At 39.1% G+C, this 12,826-nt stretch overlaps 1 protein-coding gene across 1 annotated transcript; it reads right to left on the bottom strand.

The window, feature by feature from the left end:
- Window positions 1-1,720: 1,720 nt before the first annotated feature.
- LOC116394168 (tensin-4) lies at window positions 1,721-12,192 on the bottom strand. The gene is made up of 13 exons (XM_031867037.1): window positions 12,137-12,192; window positions 10,430-10,715; window positions 8,970-9,306; window positions 8,144-8,475; window positions 7,953-8,048; window positions 7,636-7,767; window positions 5,910-6,002; window positions 5,156-5,233; window positions 4,998-5,060; window positions 4,292-4,463; window positions 4,093-4,161; window positions 3,624-3,653; window positions 1,721-2,626 (listed from the first exon to the last, which is right to left on the bottom strand). The coding sequence occupies exons 2-13, from the start codon at window positions 10,683-10,685 to the stop codon at window positions 2,494-2,496; spliced, it is 1,791 nt and encodes a 596-aa protein (XP_031722897.1). The 5' UTR covers window positions 10,686-10,715; window positions 12,137-12,192; the 3' UTR covers window positions 1,721-2,493.
- Between the last annotated feature and the right edge of the window lie 634 nt (window positions 12,193-12,826).

Below are 12,826 nucleotides of genomic sequence, written 5' to 3'. Positions count from 1 at the left end.
TGGTTACAGCCTTAAAAACGAATAATAGCTGTGGCGCCATCATGTGGTTATAAGGTGGTATTTCAGCTGCAGGACAGCAGTGAAGGCCTAGGTATAAAATGCACGGCCGCCACTGCATCTAGGATATTACCATCCATTGCCACCATACCTATTATGTATTTTTAAATCAACATTGCTGATGACTGAATCTGAATTTTTTCTCATCAAATCTCGACTCTGGCACGATAAGCATTTCCCATTAGGCTTTGGGCTATTTTTATAGTGTCAGAAAACCATCATCAAATATGTCAGACCGACATCCATTACCTTACAGAGGAAAACAATTTTAATATTTAAACATATTTAAACATATTTCTTCATCATCACTCTAGATGAAGAAAAGTGTCCCTCAATACTGTGATTGTTTCAGTATGAGGTCACTGGACAAAAGAGATTATATCGACCGTATGACTCTGTTGAACTCATTCTAATCAGCACTTGGCCCAGGAGGATGAGTTCACAGGTGGATGCAGATCATTGGAGGTGTGGAGCCACAGATAACCATGAGCTGCTGTGAACTATCTAAAGGTGGATTTTTTTGCATTTTTTCTTTAAGAGACTGTACAAAAATTATCATGGTGAGAAGGGTGCAGAAAAAGAGATGATTGTGGCTTTTGTTTTAGTAATTGAATGTTATCTCTTCAGTTATCACTTCATTTCTGCTCCATCACAATCCAATAGCAGCTCCGAGCTTCACCATATTCTGCATCTCAACAGAAGCAGAACTGCAGTAAACATAAAGTAAAAGTTTTTTTACACCTTTTACTTTACTGTAGTTCTATTATTGGCCATATGTTTAAAGAACACACTCTTATATTTTTGTGTGATTTTAGTTATTAATGGCAAATTGAATTGTAACAATTCAATAAACCTATATTACTTTAACATTTTTTTGTGAGGGTTTTGCAATTTTTTTCTAAGTCAAGTCATGATGCTGAAGAGGGTCATGCTTTTTAAAAAGTAAAACGTATTGTTCCCACCCTAATCATTTCCCTACAGTTCACACACAGCACTTATAAGAACATCAGCACTGAGAGATTCCTTGATTGTGTGTATATTGAAGGTATTTTGTCATTGAAGTTCATTGCTTTTGTGGAGAAAAAAAAGAAATCTTGCAACTCATGCTGATAATGTAGCTTTATTTTACGATGCATTATCGCAAAAAAACTGCAACAACAAAACAGCTCACTGTGATCTTAACAGCAGTGAGGCTGTTAATGCTCACCATGTGTCTCAGAGAATTTAGATTCCCTGCCTCAACCAGAGGAGGGCAGTATTTGTAAATAGATAACTCTGTAGTCAATGCTCAACTCGGGTTGTGTGGCACATGCGATCTGTTACACCTTAGATTACGAGTTTTTATGCTAAATTTTGAGTTGGCACCAAAGATATTAAAAATAAGAAAAGGACCATAGTGAATTGCATTTGAGTGCCTCACAATATATTATATTTAAAGATATTATCTATGCAGTTCTGTGCTTGATTTTGCTTTGCTTCATGAAGCACACTTCATTTTGGGAGCTCTGTAACTTCAGAATGAAGAATTATGCTTTTATCTAACACTTTATCATTTAAAATAAAAATAAAAAAGTGACTGTTGTGTTTTTTTTCTTTCATGTATTCTGTTTCTCTGTCTCAGACGTAAACATTTGTAAGCATGCACACACCCAAGTTCAACATGTTTATTTCTCATCATAACAATTGAAAAAAAAAAACATGAATATACAGAGAAGAAATTGTTTACAGTGCCGCATAATAAATATTCTGAACAATACAACTAGGGTATATGTAACATTTCTGCTTTGAAATGAAAGGACGTGACAATTGTTCAGTTTTTCTTCTATCTATTAACAGAACCTTCAAAATCCCTCATATCAAATCACTATAATTAATCGCCTAGTGCAGATTCAACATCAGATTACACAAATGAGTTAACCATACCCTAACCTCTATGTAGGTGTTGGTTTCTAGCATTTTCTACAATATTTTCTACAACATTTTACACTGAAATATTTTTTGGGAGCTTCATATATCAAGAATTACATAAATATTGTTTAATTTGTTTTAACATATTTACAAACTGGTTGGACATTATTTTAACAGTAGCAGTGTGCCATTTAATTACAATCATATGTTGCTGGTTCCTTGTCTGTTATGTTCTTGCTTGACAGCTGTTCAGTCTTGTACATCTTCATATATGTATATACAGTTCCATCTGTCTTTTCAATATGACTTTAATCAGGTGACCGTGGTACGAGTCGGGATCGTCCAAAGCGCTTCTAAATCAATTTTGATGGTATTGTGTTTGGCAGAAACAGTAATTTATCCAGTTTAATAACAGCAGCAGAGACTTACGATGACCACCATATTGGACAGGTTACTTGAGAAAAGTACAGTGTAAGACAGACAGTGTTGGTGAGGTCTTAAGATCATGTTGTCTCCGTCCTTGTGTGTCTAAGGCTTGGCTATGGCAGCCTGAATAACCTCAATAACTTTGTTGCAAGACTGCAGAGGGTCATATTCTGCAAAGACGTGGCATACATTCTCCATGCCAGCCTCCACACCTTTCGCCACGAAGCCAAACATCCTATTGGGACAAAAAAACGCTTGATTAGATTAAATTAGTCAAAGTTCAAGAAGAAGTGTTTTTTATTAAAGTGGCAATAGAAAACCTTTCTACTCCCCCTTAGTTTCTAAGTGGTATTATTGGTGTTGCAAAGGTTACTTTTTGGTTTTTCTCAGTGGCTAATACTAGCGACAAACTTAGCAATTTATTCAGACCATCAGGGAAACGGCAAGATATACAGTATATTCAGATACATGATATTGTTATTCATTCTCAATGCTGCTCAGAATAATCGCAGTCCACAGCTTCTCTGCAAACAGCAAGCTGTCTCTCCCTCTCCTCTTGGGTCACGCACAGGCAGTCTCTCCCTCACTGCCAACCAATAAGCTGTATGTGAGCTGACGTCAACAATATGCAAATGAGTACATGACGTCATCTGCCGCCTTTTAGAGCTAGTGCTAACTACTTTCATTGCAGTTGTCAACAATGCACAGGACACACTGCATTTTGTTTTCCACAATTACTTCGGTTCCGTCATTTTTGCTGCAATGGATCGGAAACAAATTGCAAAGAACTTACGTTGATACTCTTCGGTAACTGGAGACAGATACCGATCGATACCGTGGAAAACAATAACTCTGTCCCCTTCCTGTTTTGGTTGCACAATGCACAACGCACTTCCTTTATGCTGTAAACGGAGCCTTCATTTTCTTGGGAGATTGTTCCCAGTGGCCGACAGAATTGCAAAGTGACAGCAAGACTTATAGGGAACCAATCTAAACACCAATGGATTCACCATTCTATAATCATTACATTGTGCAATCAACATCTACTTCATAATGTTAAAGCAAAAAATGTACTATTGCCACTTTAAACACAAGTATAAAAGTTAAGTATTGCATGTCAGCCTGAAACCTGGGAGGCTTAACTATGGCTTGTCGTATGAGCAATACGCGGAATTTAAAGTTAAATACAAAACATTTTTCTGACTTTGTAAGCAATTATAGTTCAAAATTACCTTGCACCAAAACTGGAACCTTTCAACCACCTGTAAGAGTTTAAAAAGAAAGTTTAAGATTACAATATGTTGACAAAAATGTTTTGTTTGACAATGCATTGTTTTCACTGCTGATATTTTGACGTCATAATAAGGAGAAGCACAGGTGTAATTAATAACATTAATGACTGCTGCCCTCTATTTAGATGTGCCAGTTTCAGCCCTGCTTGCTCGCTGTTAGACTTAGGGGACAACAAAATACAACTAAGCCACCCTTAATGTGATAAGTTACTTGTGTGTTTTTATTCAGTAAATACATAATGTATAATAACAACAAATAGACAAATAACCACGGAGTACTAATGGTGATCTGCTCTTTGTATACAGTTACTGACATAAAAGACAATGCAACCATAATGAATGTCACATAAGAGTGTATTTTCTAAAAAATAAAGGCCTTTGATTTCATAACTTGTTGCTGTATACTCACAGTCGATTGTCTGGATCTTCACCACTGTAGCTCAGCAGGTGAGCAGGGTAATGGCGTCTGAAGAAGAGTCTGTGAAGAAATTATTATGGCTGTTAGAAATTATCAGTTTTAACAAAATGTTGCACACAAACCACCATGATTGGTTGTGCACTGTAAGTAAAATCTCAGCAGCAGGATGACAGGATGTGTGTTTTCTTACTTCCTGTTGATATCTGTCAGTGTGACACCCTTCAAAGACACCTTCAGGTTGACTATGGTTGGTATGAAGGAACCCGGGGCCTTCTCAAGTGTAGAGCACACCGCTTTCTGCACTGCACATGGGCCCGTCAGCATCTCAGTGTGGACAGCATTCAGATAGACAAAATTGCGAGCTATGGAAAAGGCAAATATTTTGGAGGTTAGATTAGGAATAGAGGTTGAATGCACATGCACATGTTATTAAATATGTAGGGTAATACATTTAAGTAAGTGAAACTCCCTCCCGGGATTTTCTTTTAATTCTCATAAGAAAAACAGACATAAACAGGTAATTTGAAATATGATTTGGCCCAAATTTGCATACATAGCATATATTTGTTGCTTACAGGAGACACAGTAACCTTTGATCAAAGCTGCCTTTTCTCATGCAGTTCCAATGGACAGGTCTATTCTCTTCTTATTCACAGCCAATGTCCTAACTCATCATAGGTAAAGCGGCACAGCTGTAATCAATACCACTAATTAGCTAATGCTTCGCTCCACTCAAGATTCTGGGTAAGCCACATCACACATAAGAAGAGTCTGTGAGGAGAAATGATCAGTTTTAACAAATATTTTGTTAAATTTTTGACAAGTGCTAGTAAAATGTACATGCTAATGTAAACAATTTGGGTTTGCATTCTTTATTATCTATTGATTTGTCCCACCTGTTCTACTCTTGTCCTCTGATGCTGGTTTGTGATTTGCGCTCTCCTCTGCTGCGCCCAGATCTGTGTAGGCAAAGAGATAAGGGTTTTCATTTATCTACACACACACAAACACACAGAGATGAAGAAACATCCTGTGTCTTGCAATAATGGCCTACCTCTGGAGTGGAGCAGTAATTTGCAGGGTAAAGCATAGGCAGAAATAGTGTGCTGGTAGACCAGGGCAGAGAGGCTACCTGCAAAGATAACACAAAAGCATTGCTTTGGTTAAGTACAAGTTCTAAAAAGAAACCATTGTCTTATTTTGAAACAAAAAAGGTCTAACAAGAAATGTAATATTTCAATGGCATTATTTTAAAGTGTAATTGAGGAGGGGGAGATTTTATGATTATTAGTGCTGTATACTTTTTTTCTGTAGGTTATTTTCTTGGTGTGCATAGAAATTTTGCTTTTTAAATGTATTTCAATCCATTGGTTCATTCTAGGATCAATCTAGTTTAAAAATTCTAGATTTGTTTTTTACATGATTACTTTTAAAGGTGGAATTGAAAACAAAATCTGATTCAGACTGCTGTGTGGTGGTTTTACAGAGCCAGATATATTTCACTATAGAGATATCATTCTGTGGAAGCAGATAAGAAAGAGAGCCACAATAAACCGTGATAATGGCTCTGTGGGTGTGAGAACACACCCAGTGAACTCATACTGAATAAAGAAAAAGATCTACCCGCTGCCGCCCACCCATTTGTTAAAAGGCCCGACATGGCTGACTCAGTGCTGGTGGGGCAGACATCATCAGCCAGACCAAGGTGTGTACTCAACTTGAGTAGGCGAGTGCATTTTGAGTGAGTTGAGAAGGATCACTTCTAGATTATGTGTGACAAAGAGGTCTTCTTGTTGACCTTTACTTACCAAAGTACGGTTCCTGAGAAGAGCCTTTGATACGTACGCCCTTAGCTGATGATTCAATAAGGAAGTGTCTGATGAGATCTGAGCTGCTCTCTCCTATAGATGAAAGAACAATTGTCAGAAAAAAATCATATTTACAGTGGAGTTAATGTACATTATATGATATTGATACATAAAAGTGATGGCACTGCCAGTTATTTCATGGCTTATGGCTGATCAATTTAAAATATATATATTTTGATTATTTTAACTTATTGATTTATAATGTCCTGAGCAACATATGGGCTGAGAAGACTCTAGACAACAACAAACACCAAGATGATCCTAACGCCAACTCATTAAAAAGCCAACTTAACAAATTAGCTTCAGACAACCAAAATAGGAGTCAGCTATTTTTTCAAAAAGATGATTCTGTCGGTTGCTGTACATGAGGCATTTAATCACAAAATCTAATTCATCTTGAACAATACCAAGATCACTAAAAACACATAAACGCTGCTCTTCAGGAATGCCTCTATACTACTCCATCTATTCCATCTGCCAGTGTCTGTTGACTCTTGTAAATGAAATTCAAAATATGGGTCTATGTAGTAGTCTTTCACTTGAATGTTTTTTCCAAGTTTGCACTTGTTTCTGATCTCAGTGTTCATCGGCCCGTCAATGTGCCAGCTCTTGCTGACTCATTATAACATTGAGCTGCCCCCACCATAGTTGACGCCCACACGAATGCATTATGATTTGGGGTTATCCGTCTGGTTCATTCGGCAAGGCAAGGCAAGTTTATTTGTATAGCACATTTCAACAACAAGGTAATTCAAAGTGCTTCACATAAAACCATTAAAAGCATCAAAACATAAGGCAAAAGAAAAGGAGATTTGAAAACAATTAAGAACATTCATTAAAACATTAAAGAACAGTGTAAGAAATAAAATACAGTAGTAAAATGCAGAAATGCAGGAAATTGATTAATATATTAATTGAATCTGGTTCAATTAAAGGCAGCAGCAAACAGAAAAGTCTTCAATCTTGATTTAAAGGAGCTGAGGGTCTCAGCAGACCTGCATCTTTCTGGGACTTTGTTCCCATTAACGCAATATCTCAGTAATGCCTGGAGGGAAATTCTTAAAAAATTCTAAATGTCCACTTGGACTCAGGGATGAACTGATTAGAATTTGGTGGTCAAAGGTCACTGTGACCACACAAAAAAACGTTTTTGGCCATAACTCAAGATTTGATATGCCAACAATTCCACACAAATGTCTAATTGGATAAAATGATGATGTGATGACGTGTTGGACAGACATGGACATAAACTGCAACATGACTGGTTGGCGGAGGCATACAACCACAAGGCGGTAATTCTAGTTTCCTCTTTGATTGCTTGGAGTGCCATAAACATCGGGTTTTCTTTCGTGTTTACACAGCGTATAATGTGGGTGGACAACATAACAGCACTGTCTCCTGCCTCACCACAGATAGCTGGAGGTCATCAGACATGCCCATTCACATCAGCACAGTTGGGTAAGTGATTCCTTGTTCCTTCTAGACCCCTGTTTATAGACAAATGACGACAGCTGCACTATGGCACACTATGTTCACATCTGTGATTGTGGTAGTTGTGGCATTCATGACCTTCTCTTTGCTGCATCTGACCAAACACTCATATGACTTTATAACAGCATGTGATTCAAAATTTGTCATAAGGGCAAGACTGTCAGTAAACGTTTACCTGGGTTGGTGGTAGCAGTGATGTTGGTGGCCGTTTGGTCCACCTTCATAGCCAGACCAAAACTGCCTCTGTGGGAGGTGCTGTCTCTCACAACAAATGCTCCTACTTCCTTGTTCTTTACCAGAGCTTCAGCTGGAATGAATGAAACATCACAGAAAAGGCCTTGAGACAGTTGCAAGTGTGTGTATCGGTACTGCAGAGTAGTCCTACACCCCTGAAGGAAATGATAGTAGATACTGCAAGATAACTTCTGAGCTGAAGTAAAGCTATTACGTCTTCAAAGAATTATTTCTGGAGTAATGTTTTGAGGTTCTCACCTTCTGCTCTGTTGAAATGTGGACGGAACCAAAACTTTGAAGTGTCCATGACGAACTTCATTGAGGGCTGGCTGCCATTAAAACGGGCTTGGAAACCTTTTACAACCACAAAAATATGATAGAGAGGTCAAATACTGTTTTACATACAGTAGCTGCCACTAAAATAGACTACTGTGAGATGTGTGACTCACTGTGAGGAGAAAATGGCTTTGAGTTAGACACGTGGACGGTCTGCATTAAATCAACTTCTTGTCCAGGCGACTGGATGTGCAGATCCAGCTGTGGTTCACCGTTGACTAGCAGTACAGGAATATCGCTCAAAGACCGAGAGAGTAAAGCAGGACTTTTCTGTGCTCCTTTGCCTTGAAGCTCCTGCAGGTGTCCTCGCTTGAACAGCAGGGGCTTGTCTGGGCTGTGCCTGTTCTCAAATGCTGTAGTTCTGGACCCATCGCTAAAGGAGCCGGACGTGTGAGTGAGGAAGAAGTCTTGAAAGTCAGCGTCTTCACTGGCCAAGGACAGGTTGCTACGCAGGGAGAAAGAGGATGTAATACAAATATACAGATCAACACGGTGTACTAGTAAACTTTAACATCACAGAAAAGGAGAAACGTTCTACCCGTCTGTTACTGATGGCACCACATTGTTTCTAGGAATAAATGGTTACATTTTCCTGTTTGGTCAGTTTCTTAATACAATACAATACTAAGCTATTCAAATAATACACAGGTTCATATATTCATGTTTTTATTTTAAACATGTGCAAGGCACAGTGAGTAGGGTGGCCTGCCACTGCTATTTATAAAAAATACCTGTTATCTTGCATACAATACTGAACTTTTAAAATAATGGACAGATTCATGTTTGGAAAAAAAAAATAAAAAATTGTCTAATCAACCAAAAATTTCGCGGACCCCCTGTTGAAGACCTCTGCAGTAGAGTTAAAGTTTTGCTGCAAATTTACAAGTCACTGCATGTTAGAGATTCATATTTTGGACTGGCTTTAATTATGATTTTTACCTGCCAAGGATGTAGCTGGTGTCTGAGCATGTTGACATGGAGAGTAGCGAGACGCCACTGTTTCTGTTGGAGGGTGACAGGCGCATGGATCCTTGGGAAAAGGCTGCGTCATGTTTCGCTGACGGATTTCGTCGGGCTCCACTGCCACATGGCAGCGGAGGCAGAGAGGATGTAGGGGAGCTGGAGAACACCAGTGTGCCATGGGGACTGCAGCGGACACTGCTGTATGTAGGGATGGGTATACTGGCTGACACAGATGGGACCACAGTGGGCAGGGAGCAGGGAGAACACCCCCTAGGGACCAACACGCAGTGGGAGACATCTTCATCTGAGTCGTCTGTGAATGGAGAGGGAAGTGTTAGCTAACACACTGGAAACGGATAATGTGGAAAACCCCTGCGTGTTGCTTGATTTTGCTTATTTCATGCCTTTTTTGTCAGCAAAAGGGCTTGGCCTCCGTATGTAAACACTTAGTTGCAAAATATCCTAATAAAGACTTCCATATTTGTCATGCAGGTACTTGCTTGCACAGCTCAGATCATTCCTTCCAAAATATGTGCTTTGAATTGTGCATTTTTGGTGTTGCAATGATACCAAATCACCTAGAGGAGTCCCAACTTGTTCTTCAGGGATCTGTCTGCCTCACTGTGTTAATGGGCACTGAGTGAATTCATGCCCTCAGGAAAACACTGAAGCCTGTGGGCAATGTGTGACTGGTGGTCGTCTGCAACCGAAGTTACACAATAATGACTAATGTTGAAACAGAAATATATAAATGTGTCTGAGACTACTGGCAGGTGCCGTGGTGAGTGTTGTTTCAAAGGGGAAATACTGTATTTTGCAACAATGGTAAAGAAGCACTAACCTTAGCGCATTCATTTTCTCTTTAACTGTTTTAACTGATGAAATTAACCTTTCTTCACCTGATTTCTCGTCTCTGTTGCTTGATTTCCTTTACTTTAAGCACTCTGTCTCATAAACATGCAACCAAGCATCTTTCAAGACAAGATGAGCAACAGGAAATCCATTTGTATTCTTTGTTGACTCTTGTGCACACTTTCTGATCAGCGCAGGTCTGAGTGAAGACACCCCCGTACCACCTTCGGTCTACTTCAGTGATCTTCTCTGTGTATGCAGCCCAACATGTGCAGGGTGTGGTACTAGTCTGGGCAGTAATCCCAGAACAGCTGAAGTGGTGCAATTACCCCATGATTTAGAAAAATTAAAACCATCTCAAAAAGGAAGGGTACATTCCCAAAGTCCCAGCATATGAGTACTATTTGTTCTATAATGGTGACTGTGGTTTATCATGCTCTTTTTCACACCCGAGTAGGTTGTAGGCTGTTATTTGTTGCCCTTTGTTGACCTCATTGATGTGTTTTAAGTAAGAGACATAATATGGCAATAAAAGTTTGAAAAGTGTAGAAACAAAGGGAAGTGGCTTTACAGTCGCACTGTACCTGTGGGAGGGCTGATGCACAAAGGACTTTTGTTGACGTCAAAAGGTTCAAATGTCGGATCCAGTTCCAGGATGAGCTGGTTGAGATTATCCAGGGAAATATCAAGATCAGGATCACCATGGTTACTGCTGGGCTCCGTGAGACTGGGATGTTGATTGACTGTCTCCTGCGGCCCCGAGTCCAGACGGATAGTTTGACCCACTCTCAGGACGCGATTGGGTATCATTTGGGACATGCATTTAGCTGTAGGCATCATGTTAGGAGAGCTCACAGTCTTCTGGGACTACTGCAGACATGAGATACAATGAAGGGAGATCAGTTACACCTTCGGTTACACCTTCGGTTACACCTTCTTTACTGGAAGGATAGCCTTACCTTTGTCCTTTTTTGCAAAACAGACCCATTAAAAGCTCCCCCCCCCCCCCCCCGATACTCTTATTCATAGATAATTTATTGCATTTTGGCCACTGTTACACTACACTATGCATAAACACCTATCTCAAGTTTTTCATTGTTGCCTTCTTTTACTAAATCAACATCTTCCCAACATTTGCAATGGACTTTGCAGCTGCCAGATTTAAATAAAATATGTTCTTCAATAGATGTGATAGATAAACATTGTTTTCAGTATTGACATATATTTCATTTCATCGCCACCTATTATATGGATGTCCAATTAGTGCTGATGGTAAATGTAGTCAATTGACGCAATCAATTACTCACTTTGTGCTAAACTGACCGAGAAAGCTGAGTTTTCTTGCCTGTGGAGCAGAACCTCGGACTCTCACTGCTGCATTTCTTCCGCTGTATACTCTGTCTTAAATAAATACGGCTGAATATCCCAGAGGTACAGACGGCAAATCCAAGCTGAAATTGGAGTCTGTAGTTCTTCCTTGCATTCCACTACATCACTGTCACAGCAAATGACGGCGCTGGATGCAGGAAGCACAACAGATTTTGCAGCTGCAAACTCAGCTTTGGTCAATATCGACTACATTTATTCATCAACACTGATTGGACTTCCACATAAAAAGGTGGCAAAGTTTCCCCTTTAAGCTAAATTAACTTGACAGTAGTAAACAGTTTGTGTCCTACAGTGCATAAGTCAGTACATGTAGCGCAAGGCTTTTCATACAACACAATGAATAATGACACAAGCTGAGTAAATGTCTCAATTCAATGCTGATATCAGCATGAATAGCTGTTCAGGAAGGGTGTGTCATATGAGGGATGATCAGATCATAATATGTCTCCCTCTCCGTTTCAGACGAGGAGTGGTGCTCAATGAGTCACCCAGGTGAATCGTGGTTACCGTAACTACGATAGTGTTTTCCATAAACAGCCAAAACATTTCTTTTAAGTGGTCTACAGACAAAATCTGCTTGTTTTATGGAATAGTCAGATCTTTTTTTAAATGTTGAGCAGCACCTACTTAGGTTTACAATTCCTCATCTTGGTCAATGACATAGTGTGCCATGAAATACAATGGGCATCTGAGCTGTAATGCAAGAATGCAACTTTCGAGTTATTCAGCAGTATTTCATTTTAGGAAACAAGAGCAGACATGTGGAGCATCCTAATTTGCTTTAAAATAGCTTTTTATCTCCCTGCTAATAACTGCTGCAGTAATAATGATAATAATAATAGACACAGTTTAACTGCAACTGATTGTATATCTTAAGTTGAGGTAAAGAAAGGTCATCTTACCTTATTTTCTTCTAGTTAAGATTCTGCAGTTGTAATGTTTTACTCTTGGACTGTTCACTGTATTACCTCAACTTTTCGTGCGTTGCATGCTTTTATTAATAAAATCCCAACCCTTTTCCCTGTGAGCCTATCAGCAGTGAGGATCACTAATCCGTGCTGGCTCCGGCTGATGATGTCACCATAGCAGTGTAAAGTTTATGAATGGAGGGGTGTTTTTTTTTACACCTTTAACTGTACTAAAGAAAGTGCTTCAAAAGAGACATGTGACATTATTCCACAACATTGTAATGTTGTGCTTGTGTAAACACTTACTCACAGCTGTTTCAACATTAGCATGATGAAATATAACACTGGCGAGGGCATAGAGTGTGGAGAGCTGTGGAGAGTGTTTGCAGAGAATGCTGTGTTGTAGGAATCATTGAAACAAGCAGGAGCTTCACTCCACTGATCCTGTGTGTTGCATTATCATCCATCATCACAATCTGAAATTAGCTTTATATCTGATTTTTTCTGATTTCACTGAGGATGTAGAGGATTTTTAAGTAGAAGATTTTACAAAGCTGTGGTGGTGAGTTTATTAGTGCTACTGAATATTTAGATTTCATTCACCGTGTGAAGGTAAACATGGTATCATGACACAACTCAAGCTGCACCTGTGAAGTAAGCTTTTTTTTATATTAAATGTAAAAA

The sequence above is a fragment of the Anarrhichthys ocellatus genome, unplaced genomic scaffold, assembly GCF_004355925.1.
Source record: "Anarrhichthys ocellatus isolate YVR2014 unplaced genomic scaffold, GSC_Weel_1.0 scaffold38, whole genome shotgun sequence".
Lineage (NCBI taxonomy): Eukaryota > Metazoa > Chordata > Actinopteri > Perciformes > Anarhichadidae > Anarrhichthys > Anarrhichthys ocellatus.
This window is presented reverse-complemented; position numbering and strand designations above follow the sequence as displayed.